This window comes from Pelophylax lessonae (assembly GCF_965119305.1).
Source record: "Pelophylax lessonae genome assembly, chromosome: 4".
Lineage (NCBI taxonomy): Eukaryota > Metazoa > Chordata > Amphibia > Anura > Ranidae > Pelophylax > Pelophylax lessonae.
The window spans coordinates 235,784,118-235,797,083 of NC_138771.1; the positions used below are offsets into that span (position 1 = coordinate 235,784,118).

Consider the following 12,966-nt stretch of genomic DNA (forward strand, 5'->3'; position numbering starts at 1 on the left):
AAAACAAAATTCAGATGACTAAAATATGACAAAAACTAAAATTGCATTTTAGTCATAAGACTATGACTAAAACTAAATCAAAATTTGATGTCAAAATTAACACTGCACTACAACTTAAGAATAAGTAGGGGGTGTCTACTAAGCTTCTGAAAGAAAAAAAAAAAGAAAAAGGCTTTTCTTATTTTTTTTTCCCTAATATTGTAAATATATTCAGGTATTATGTGCAATGGCAATAACGGCCAATAGAGTTTACAGTTTTTTTTGCTTTTTTTAAATATTTTAAAGTTTTACTTCTGTTTGTCAAAAAGCAATATTTTTGTTTGTTTATGAAATGTGAAAAGACGTTTTATATCACAAAGGCTAAATTTGTGTCTGTAGTACATGTTTCAAACCTTAAAGTGGTTCTAAACGCAGAAGGTTTTTTAACTTAATGCATTCTATGCATTAAGATAAAAAAACCTTCTGTGTGCAGCAGTCCCCCCAATACTTACCTGAGCCTGATCTCGATCCAGCTATGTGCAGGAGAACCATTGCTCCCTGGGGACTTTCCCTCCTCATTGGCTGATGTGGCAGTAATCGCCATTGGCTCCCACTGTTGTCAACCAAAGTCAGTAAGCCAATGAGGAGAGAGAGGTGGTGGGGCTGAGCTGCGGCTCTTTGTCTGAATAGACAGACAAAGCAGTGGCTTGGGCAGGAGCCTGCTTGGGTGCCACCTAGCAAGCTGCTATGGGGGTGTAACGGAATCCGGACACCCTGACTGGGTATGTCCGCCAAGAACCTACTTCCTAAGCTCTGGAACCCGAGATCCGTGAATCTGGCTATAGTTACCCCAAGAACTCAACAGTACAAGTTTTGGAGTCAAACCAGAACCAAACTGTTTATTAAAACACAAAGCAGAAGGAGATATACACTCTGACATCCCCTCCCCCCTTAGCCAATCCACACAAACATACACATGCCATAATAAGCTTACTCAAGGCAGACATGAACAATGGAATGCAGGTAGTCAAAAATAACAAACCCCCACCCCACTAGCAAGGGTCTATGAAAACACTTTATGCAATATCCTAGCAATCTGCAATATATCTTTATATATTTCCTGAGGGATACTGTTCAGAAATATTACAGTCCCAAGGGAAAGAGCCCCTTACTACCCCAACACAAACCACACATATAGAACCCAGGATAACCGGGGTAACACGAAAGGCTGAGTCCAGTGTGGTTGTACAGTGAGTCTGATTAGTGCAGACGCGACTGAGGTTCTTGGTCACCCTGTGCCCCTAATAGACACAGGGTGACTTACACATAAGAGGGGCTGGGGAAGCTGGACAAGTAGTCTCCCAACCTCCCTAAAGCAATCTGGGTTCCACAAGCCCCCCAGCCAAAGTAACTCACATCACAGGGGGAATATAGCATGAGGATCAGGACTGCTCTGTGCAAAACCACTACACAGGGCAGGTAAAGATAACATGTTTGTTATTAAAAAAAAATTACTTAGCCTTTAATATCACTTTAATACCATACATATTAACATGTTATTGTATTTTTACTCCAGGAGTATATAATGAGTTAACAATTCTAGATAAATGTATAAATAATACATTCAAATTTAACTAAATCCATTTGATTTTAGTCAACTAAAGTGTACTGGAGAGTCTAGCCGACTAAAATACAACTAAAACTAAAATGTCATTTTAGCCAAAGGCTATGAGTAAAACCAAATCAAAATTTGACGTCACCAGGATATGGTGTGTAAGGCTGGATTCACATATTCAGGGCTACTGATCCTTGAGCTGGCCATGGATGGTTTAAATCTCGGCCCATTTAGCAGGGATCAGCTGAGATACGATCCGTGTATGGTCAGGCTTATTGTATCCATTTCAATCCATCCATCGACTTGTGGCATGTTGGATTTCTAGCTTCCATTTTAGCCGCTGGCAATAATCACTGCATTCTTCTGGCAGGGACAGATCCCCAGACCCCTGCTGTCAGGGGATTCCCCCATCAACACTGATTGTGTTTAGGAGGGAATTGAGAGATTTTCTTTCCTGCAACTTGTGGTGGAAGGAAAGGAATTTGCATCATCTATGGTCTGCCTTACTAGTATATGTGCAAGACATCACAAGCACAAGTAACTTTATCAGGTTAGAGTGGTGGTCCCAGGGACCTTTTTTTTTTTTTTTTCCCTGCTCGATCATTTGATGGCTGAAATAGGCATTTTTCTTCTTATATCAATAATGACCCCCTGATAACAATGCAACATCTTCTGTAACATTTTTAAAGGTAATATAAAAGACTCCCTGGAGCTGTAACTTCATTTATGCTGTTTTATCATGTTCATTCTGTAGAGGGGCAGACTCAAGGAAATGTCTAAGAATGTGGCAGCTGCAACATATCCTAACGACCAGGGTGCTGATAGGCAGATATACACCAGAGGATGCTTGGCAGTTTCCATTTTATACAGTCGATGTTTTGTTATGTGCCTTGGAGTCCTCAAAGTGCCAGAGCACACTAGATACAATTCCTAAATTAGGCCAACATATTAAAATAGGCCTTGTCTGGCCTGATTTGCTTCACTGGCCATATACTAGCACCCTAGTGAGCTGGAAGGGCATGGGACAAACTGCCAGTATTGGAACTCATCAAAGATTGCTTTCAAAGTGCATCTAGAAATATAAAAAATGGTGCGACTTTACTGGGGCACTATGCATTATTTTAGGACAGGTGTGCATTGTTCCATGGTAACATATTGATGGAGGTCACTGGCCATCACATAGGGCATCTGGAAAGGCCAAGAGTGGCATGTCGCTTTTTTGGAAGTCAAATACTCTCTTCTTCATGTAACACCTCAGTAACAAGCCGCAGGACCCATGCAGCACTTTCACATTGCTTCCCTTACATCAGCATGTCTTTGCTCAATTTTTTTGTACATATTAAGTTAATCTGTCAAATCTAAATCAAGGTTGTGGGGAATTCTAATCAGAGAAACTGTTTGCATTTTCCACTTTCAAATATGCAGCACTGGAAAATACCTAGTTACTGTCAATAATTTAAAGCAGTATTAAATCCATAATCAAAAATGGATTCTATTGCAGCTTATCAATCATTTGGTGTGTTGGGCTGCATTAGTTTTTGTTTTTTGTTCCCTCTGTTTTTACCTGGTCATCTGGCGAGCAAAACACCTCCTATAGCCTATACTCTAGATGAATGAGCGCAGGGGCACCTTTGGACAGCAGCATTGTTAGTCTGGGGGGGGGGTGATAGATGTACTAGCAGATTTATATACACTAACAATTTGAAGCCAAGCTCTAGCTAACATTTTAAAGGCATTTTTTTTTTTTTTATTGTTTGGGATATAGGTTTTACCTAAATAACAGCTAATCATTGTGTATAAGCTGGTCAGGGCAGCCCACACCCAGCAAAAAACAGATCCTTCAGGTTCAAGGCAGACGGAGATCACCCAAACTTCAATGTATAGAAAAAGGAAAAAGTCCAATCTGCAGCACCTTGTAGTAAAAGCTAATCATTGTACGCACCCCTGTCAGTAGTAAATGGGTTGTCTCAAGCCCAAGTGCTACATTTATAGGACAGCTTGTTCTACTGAAAAAACAGACTTACTGGCAGGATCACCAGGAAAAAATAAAGGAAAGAAACCCCCCCCCCCCAAAAAAAAACAATGCAGCCACAACTGGTAAGCTGCAATATAATAAATGTTTGCTTTTGGGTTTATTACTGCTTTAAATTGTAGCATTACCCAGGCACTAACACACTTAGGAATTATAGAACTTAGAAAATGTATTTGGATAACCAGGCTAGCAAACAGCAAGCCTGCAATCCTGTTTCCTGGTAATCTTTTAGAACATTGACTATTTTTTCTTTTTCATTTTTAGGGACTTTGTATGAAATGTTTTATCAAACCCGAGTTTGAATAATGTTTTCACAAATAATTTTAGGTGGAAATGAGTCCCTTGGAAAATGCCATTGAAGTCTTGGAAAACAAGAATCAGCAGCTGCGAACTTTGATTAGTCAGTGTCAGACGCGGCAGATGCAGAACATTAACCCACTGACAATGTGTCTGAATGGAGTTATTGATGCTGCAGTTAATGGAGGAGTTTCTAGGTATCAAGAGGTAAGTCAAGTCGTGCAGGAATGTAAAGACAAATTGTTCTTGTTTTTCATTTGTAGATTTAGGTAAAGAGAACATTTTTGCATATTGTAAATACGGTTATCTGTTGTATAAGGTTCTACGAAATAATTAACACTTACATTTCTCACTACTGTTTATACAGCCAATGTGCAAAGTATGAATTTTAATTAGTACCTTCTTTTAAAAGAGGCCTGCTTTAAGTGATTGATTAATATTTATTTGAGGAGAGATAAATCGCTGTGAATCAGAAATGCGCTTGCTAGACAGTGTTTTTGGGTTGCTAGATTGCATAAAGTGAATGAAGCAATAAAAACATAAAATGAACTGCATTTTGGTATATAAATAATACAAATAGCCCCTATGTAACACTGTACTTCTATGTATGCCCAATGCAATGTTCATTTCTTATATGCAATTGGTAAAGTAGTTCTAAAGTCTAAAAATGTTTCGCCCTAATGCATTGTTTAATGTAAAAAATGCCTCTCTACCTTTCCCAACCCTTTTCCCTAAACACTTACCTGGCTCCATGTCCCTGCTCCAGTGCCGTCTCTGGCTCCAGCATTTGCTTTCACAGGATAAAATTAAGGCAGCAGTGCCATATGCTCCTGCTGCTGTCAGGCAAACTCCTGTTGGAGAGAGCAGGGACATGGTTTAACGACACTCCATAGATGCAGACATGCACAGGTACCTCCTTAGCACCCACCTTGCTACAGGAGGCACTCGGAGATAGGAAACCTCTCTTAAACCTAAAGTCTAGAATTTCCTACATAAAAATGAATATGCTATAATGTGTTTAATAAATACCAAGGGTTCTGAAGCTTGGATATTGCATTGCATTTGTTGCTTTGAAAAAGTCTTACAATTTATGGTTACATCTGGTATCATGTATGTTTATTTCAGGCATTCTTTGTAAAGGAGTACATCTTTAACCATCCTGAAGATGGAGAAAAGATATCACGTCTGAGAGAACTAATGCTTGAACAGGTAAGCACACAATGTCCCTCCCTATCCTCTGCTGCCGCTGCGGCTGGTAATTTTTCATTTGTCATTTTAGACTTGCGTAGTAATACAGCAGCTGGATTGAAAAATGGAGCTTCTGAACAATGTTTTTAAACTGTTTCCTTTATATACACTATATTGTCAAAAGTATTGGGACACTTGCCTTTACACACTCATGGACTTTAATGGCATCCCAGGCTTAGTCCTTAGGGTTCAATACTGAGTTGGCCCCACCCTTTGCAGCAATAACCACTTCAATTCTTCTTGGAAGGCTGTGTCTACAAGGTTTAGGAGTGTGTCTATGTAAATGTTTTACCATTATTTCAGTAGCACATTTGTGAGGTCAGGCACTAATGTGGACGAGAAGGTCTGGCTCGCAGTCTCTGCTCTAATTCATCCCAAAGGTGTTCTGTTGGGTTGAGAACAGGGCAGTCAAGTTCCTCCACCCCAAACTTGCTCATCCATATCTTTATGGACCTTGCTTTGTGCACTAAAAACAAAATTACCCCTTTGGTATGTGCAATTAAAAAGGCAACAGCTAACCAAAATGTATAGAAAAAATTATACATTTTATTTGTTCCATGTAAAAAATGCGTATCACATAATAGTAGTATACAAACATGCAAACACGGTGACAATAAAAAAAAAAACAGCCTATGAAATTGTTTTATCAATAATTGTTACAGCCTCTTTCTTGAAGGTATGTGCTCCTCCAGTACCTTATGCGTTTCAGGTGACCACCACCTTTCTTCAGGGTTAGAAGAGATGGAGGTTACAAGATTCCCTATGTTCTTAACAAGAGCAAGGAACTTCAGTTAATATAATCATTATGTTCCATTCAGTGAATATAATCATTATGTTCCATTCAGTGAATATGAAAAATTATGCATCAAATAGTAAGTCTTATAGTACATTCCAAAAATTAGGATGTTTTATGATAGACAAGAAAGCCGTGTATGTTAAAATCCATAGACCATTTGAATCTGTTGGATGGCTGAAATATCTTCATCACAGAGCACTTAATGTTACTATCTTATTATTCCTGGCATGTTCAACGTAGATGTTTTCTTTGGTTTTTAACATACACAGCTTTCTTGTCTATCATAAAACATCCTCATTTTTGGTATGTACTATAATACTTACTATTTGATGCATCATTTTTAATATTTACTGAATGGAACATAGTAATTATACTAACTTAAGCTTCTTGCTCTTGTTAATAACATAGGGAATCTTGTAACCTCCATCTCTTATGCCCCTGAAGAAAGGTGGTGGTCATCTGAACCTTGTAGGGTACTGGAGGAGCACATACCTTCAAGAAATAGGCTGTAACAATTCTTGATAAGACAATTTCATAGTCGTTATTTTTTATGATTGCCGCTGTGTTTGCATGTTTGTATACTACTATTATGTGATACGTATTTTTTACATGGAACAAATAAAATGTATAATTTTTTTTCTGTACAATTTGGTTAGCGGTAGCCTTTATAATCCCACATACCAAAGGGGTAATCTTGTTTACTATTTCCTCAAGGGATGATGGCCACCTCTATCCAGGACCTCAAATGATTGGATATATCTTATCTGCTTTGTGCACTGGTGCGCAGTCATGTTGGAACAGGAAGGGGCAATCCCCAAAGTTGGGAGCATGAAACTGTTCCCACAATATTGGGAGCATGAAATTGTCCAAAATGTCTTGGTATACTGATGCCTTAGGAGTTCCCTTCACTGGAACTAAGGGGCCAAGCCCAACCCCTGAAAATTAACCCCCCACCATAATCCCCCCTCCGCTAAATGATTTGGACCCGTGCACAAAGCAAGGACTATAAAGACATGGATGAGCAAATTCCCATAGACACACTCCTAAACCTTGTGGATAGCCCTCCCAGAAGAGTTGAAGCTGTTATAGCTGCAAAGGGTGGGCCAACTAAATATTGGACCCAACGGACCAAGACTTTGATGACATTAAAGTTTATGTACGTGTAAAGGCCGGCGTCCCAGTATGTTTGACAATATAGTGGTATGTATGTGTGTATATATAGATATATATCTATATATACACACACACAAGGAAAAGTTTCTACACTTTTTTACCTCTAATATATATATATATATATATATATATATATATATATATATATATATAGTATGTATATGTATGTATATATATATATATATATAAAAGTGTGAAAACGTTTTGAAGACTGCTCGTATATATCATGCATGTACTGTATAATGCTAGTAAAAGCAACTTTACAAGTAGAAAAAAAGCAATGTTTTTTCTTTTTTATCAAAAGAAATTATTCATTTTTAATCTCTTTTAATTGGAAGATAGCACTGAACTGGTGCCGCTGGAGGCTGCCTAGCAGCAAATTACTGTGTGGAAGGTAAAGAGGGGAATTGCTTCCAATGGGTTGTATCCAAATTGTAGGTGGTAGGTGATAGACTCCATTGGGGGTCTAGCGCTGCTACCTTTTTGATGATGACAATGGAGGCGTTACCACGGGGAACACTCGGGTATTTGGAAAAAAAAGTCTCACTTGATGAATTTTGTAGTTTTTTAGGAAGTAGAGCCAACGCTTTTTAGGGGAATTGCCTCCCCCTTTCTTCAGGGCAAAAATTTAGATGGTAAAAACCCATGGCCAGTCCATAGAATTTGTACAAAGTGCAAAGCAAAAATCTATGTTGGTAAATATAGTTAAGATATAGATAAATTAAAATCCTCATTTATTCTCTAAAATCATATTGTGAATGGTATGTAAAATTATAACGTATCCACATTGCATTTTAAATAATACAAGCTAAAAAAACTTTGAATAAAAATGAAAAAAAAAAAAAACTGTCTTCAAATAAAAAAACAAATGATAAGTCATCAGTATTAAATAATAAAAGCAATGTATGTGTATACAAAATAACCAGTTAGACATTACAATGTAAGTCATAAATAATAATGTACTTTTAGGAATCATTAGCAAAATGCAGTATGAGTATAAGGGATAGTAAGAAAGTCCAAACCTATTCCTTATCAAATTATATAGATGATAAGCATACCTAATAAAATGTTCATAAAAAGATAAGAGAAAAGAGAAAAAAAAAGATAAGAGAAATCTATTGATGTGGCTACTCATCATATGTCCACTACCTGGATAAATGATCAAAATGTCTAAAATGACTTTGTTTAATTACTTTAAAATTAATGTAAGTGTTTGCGGTGGCCTCAAAGGGAAAGTTGTCAGTAGTTCTGTCTATAAACAAGAGATTATGTGAAAAGGGCTATGAAACTGACTTGTATTTCTTAGAGAATGGTTAGACTCTGTGAGAGTTATATTCTGAGTGAAAAAATTAAGAGAGAATGCTAAGTTTAAAAGCCTATAGTACCTAGGCATGGTCAGATAAATGGTGCCCAAAGGGGTAATAGGTGGGATTGACATTGTGAGAATATCAGAAGCCAAGGCAGGGCTTTCAGTTCAAAAGGCGGCAATGCTATATGTAGCCAGCTGATGATTGCCGAGCTACAGGCAACATCTTCTCATTCAAATGTAGTGCAAGGATGCACAGTTTATGTGAAGGTGTCCACACCGTGCAGAATTCAGAAACAATGCAGCATGGGTGTCACTTATCAAAGGAAGTCCCAGGAGTTAGACTTAGCTGGCAGGTTTAACAGATATTTCTGAGACTTAGCAGCGGGACTAAGCAAAAACTGTAAGCTCAGATGTTCTTACAATTAAGTGCTGCTGATATTTTTTTTATGTATTTTTTTTATGGGAGACCTTAGTCTACCTTGCATAATTAGTCATTGCCATAAACTAATGGGTTTTACTTTTCACTGGCTGTTTAGGCACAGATTTTGGAATTTGGTTTAGCAGTTCATGAGAAATTTGTGCCCCAAGATATGAGACCTTTACACAAAAAGATGGTGGATCAGTTCTTTGTACTCAAGTCAAGTCTGGGAATACAGGTATGTAGGATATTAAGTGGTGTGCTTTTTTTCTTTTTTTTTCATATACGAATGAAAGTCTTACACTGAATGATGGACTTGAAATGATGAGTTAAAGAGAACCCTATGCAACACTGACATCTTTTGGTTATTATGTTTAATTGCATCTTCCTTTGATTAAAATGGGTTTTTCGACTGTGGAGTGAAACCGCAGGTCATTTATAATTATTGCCTGTTTAGCAGCATATTTTCAAAGCACAGCAGTAAGGATTGCCTTATTCCCTTTGCTTCTGTACTGCTGTTATACATTTTAGGTGAACTTGAATTTTGAACTTTAAATCGTGTTGTTAATTGTGTGTTTCCAATTTTGCATGCTAATGTCTGTTCATTGGATCCTCAGGATTTCTCAGCCTGTGTACCGCCCAGTCCTGTCAGTTTCCCCAATGGAAGTCCTTGCATACCTAGAAACTCCGCACCTGCTATCATGGGTCCAGAGGCTATACGTGTGGTTCCTAGACGAAGGTAAACTGCACATAGTAATTCTTTGGTGAAGATTAGCTGTCATAGCTGTTTATAGAGAACTTTGTTCAACCGAGAATTCAGTGTTATGTGCGTTTTAGTAATCGTGTCTAACTTATACCTTGGATCTTAAAGCGGAAGTCTAACTTATACCTTGGATCTTAAAGCGGAAGTAAACCCATAGAGTTTTTTTTTTCTCCTATTATTTTTATTGAAGATACAAACATAAAAAACAGAGACAACAAGACAACAGTCAGCGCTACAACACGCTAGCACCAGTAAACAATGCAGCTCCAAACCATAACAGTTGCCAGTTTCTTGTAAAGTTTCACAAAAACAGTTATATTTCTCTTTCGTTCATCGATGGACACAGCGCTCCATAAATCATAACTACTGGGTTATATTGCCTCCTCCAGGAGTAGGGCTAGGCAGAACAAAAAACCCCTGGCTACGCCTATGACCATCCTCAGCTTGGTATATAACCCCCCCCTATCTGCTCTAGGTAATTCATTTTAATCACTCTAGTCAGGAGTAAGGACCAAGGTTCCCAGCTGAGATCTCTGGTCCTTGCAATTTTTTCAACTTCCTTACATCTTTTTTTTTTTTTTTTTTTCTCGGGAGATCTACAATCAATAGCCGGGCTGGGCACTGGGCTCGATAATCTAGATCCAATGGTCCCCCCTAGCCCAGTCAGCGAGCGCTTGCAGACTGCAGCTACATGCTAGGTCGGCCGCGAAATAACCTCATGGCCAGAGACTGGCCCGCGAGGGTAAATGTCTCGCAGGGTCGCATATGACCAGGCTTGGAGGCTTGGGTCTAAATTGCAGCGGCCCCTTGGCCGACAGCTCCCCTACTTTGATGGTGAGGATTCTGTCTGGGGCATTACCCACACCATGGAAGGGTAAGTACAGTCCCGGCTCTCCTATTTTGAAATTTTTTTTTTGGGTGGACATAGGTAACCTCCAGGGATGGTCGGACCTGTCTGCAGGTTCCCTCCTCCCATCCTTAAAAATCCCTCAGCGTGCTGGGCTTCCCCCCACTCTTTCCCCCCTGTCTGGACCTGAATTCTGGTGGGGGTCCCAGGGCAGAGGTTGCAGCAGAGACCCCTGTGATCTCCCCCGCTATCCCCACTCTGTAAGGGTCCTGAAATAATGTGTCTTGCCCTGGTAGTCTGGAGGGGTCCCAGTGTAGGAGACTCCTAGGTGCATGCCCCACTGCTGCTGTACGAGTATAGTGCAGAGTGCGCAGCGGAGTCTCCCCTAACATGTGTTCTATCTTCAGGAGGGGGGTCCTTTGCAGAGGGTGCAGCATTGCAGAGGGCACAGGGAAGATCCTGGCAGCATGCTGTAACTGACGGTGGTCATTTTCCCTTAGTCTAGCTGGTCGCCTGTTGGCGGCCATGTTTTTGTATCCCGATGATGTCATGGGGGTTATTTTCCCTTAGTCCGGGAGACACTGGAGATGACCGAAGCCTCGTGGGGATGGTGAAAGCTCCTCCACAGCCTCTTCCTCCTCAGCCTCTTCCTGTGCCCAGGACATATGAACAGGGAATGGAATCCATGGTGATGCTGGGTCAGAATTCTCTGAGCTCCTCCGATCGGTAGGGTGAGTTCCTGGGGGGTCTCTGTTATCTCTCTCTCTGCTGATAGGTACCCTGAGCCTTGGGGGTATCCTTTAGTGATGGTAAAAGATCATTTTTGTACTGCAAGGTCTTCCTTTTCTTGTCACATCTCCCCCACTGACTCCCTCATGGAGGTGGCAGGTCCCTCGGAACCCCTGCTTCCCATGGTTACACTGACGCTGATCCTGCAGTCCTTAGTTTCCTGGGTGGAAATGGCATGCAGGCAAAGGCCCAGGAGGAAGTGTCCCCCGCCTTTCCCTGCTCAGTCTGTCTCATTTGATTCTGAGCCTGATGCCGCAGTAGACGCGGCCCGTCCAGAGGGGCTTAATATCACACCCTCAGATCCATCCGATAGTGAGGATGACTCCTCCATGGTCACAGCAGCGAAATAAAAAGCGCTGGTAAACGCACTTAGCACTGCAGTGCGCGAGACTTTAAAAATGAAGGATGCGGCTGATGTAGCCAGGGACGTGGCTGTGGCGTTTGGTACGCATAAGTCGCCTCGCACTCCAAAGGTGTTTCCTTATGTACCTTATTTTCACAGGTTTTCCTGTAAAGAATGGGAACAACCAAAATTACCCTTTGTGGTCCCCAAACGTTTAGCTGTATAATACCCTTTTGAGGAGTCACTTTTAAAAAAAAAAGTGGACTAGTCCACCAGTGGTGGACCCTCACGTTTCCAGGTTGAAATCCAGCAATGCCGTACCCAAACGAAGTTTATGTACTTTTTTTTTTTACACAAACAGAGCTTTATTTTGGTGGTATTTGATCACCTGTGCGATTTTTACTATTTGCGCTATAAACAAAAAAAGAGTGTACATTTTGAAAAAATAGCAATATTTTTCACATTTGAAATTCCCCCCAAAAAAATGTAAAAATCAAAATTTTTTATCATTTTAGACCAATTTGTTTTCTGCTACATATTTTTGGTAAAAAAAAATCGCAATAAGCGTATTTTGATTGGTTTGCGCAAAAGTTATTGCGTTTACTAACTAAGGGAAAGATTTCTGTCATTTTTGGTGTTTTTTTTTTTTTTGTGTTTTTTTTTAGCGAGTAATGGCGGCGATCTGCGTTTTTTTTTTTTGCGGGACTGCGACATTGCGGCGGACAGATCGGACCCTTGACTGACATTTTTGACACTTTTGGGGGTACCAGTGACATTACTACAGTAATTAGTGCTATACATATGCACTGTTACTGTAAAAATGACACTGGCAGGGAAGGGGTTAATTTTTATTGGTGATCAAGGGGTTAATTTATGCCTGGTGCTTACTAACGTGTGTGGGGGGAGGTGACTGAGTGACACAGGGACAGATCGCAGGTTCAGCTATGCTGAACCCTGCTATCTGACCCTGTCTGTCACTTAGGAGATCCGCCCGCTTTGTTTACACAAGTGGGCGGATCTCAACACTCGATTCCCCGACGATCGGGGAAGAGCGGCGGTGATCCCCACCGCTCCTCCCCTGGCCCGACTCCCGCTGTGACTGAATACAGCGGGAGCGAGCCTCCGGCGGCGCGCGCACGCTGCCCACAATGGGAGGAGTCCAGCGACGTAGGTCTACGTCGCTGGACGGGAACGAGCCACTTTGCCGCAGTACGCTCAATGTGAGCGGTCAGCAAGTGGTTAAGGACCCGGCTGACAGGAAGGCAGAGGCTGTGGCACACAGCATGTTTTTACTATGGCTGGTTCAACATTGCGGCCAGTCTTTGCCTCAGACCCTAACGGAATGGGCCAAGCTTTT

The 12,966-nt window shown here is 40.5% G+C and overlaps 1 protein-coding gene across 2 annotated transcripts in view; it reads left to right on the forward strand.

Annotated features, from left to right (window-relative positions):
* The window catches only part of DOCK4 (dedicator of cytokinesis 4), a 529,522-nt gene that overhangs the window by 459,956 nt on the left and 56,600 nt on the right, over positions 1-12,966 (forward strand). For both annotated transcript variants that reach the window (XM_082254719.1, XM_082254720.1), the window contains 4 exons: positions 3,954-4,130; positions 5,049-5,132; positions 8,986-9,105; positions 9,485-9,606. In XM_082254719.1, the coding sequence (XP_082110845.1) occupies positions 3,954-4,130; positions 5,049-5,132; positions 8,986-9,105; positions 9,485-9,606 (503 nt within the window). The remainder of the gene's footprint in view (positions 1-3,953; positions 4,131-5,048; positions 5,133-8,985; positions 9,106-9,484; positions 9,607-12,966) is intronic.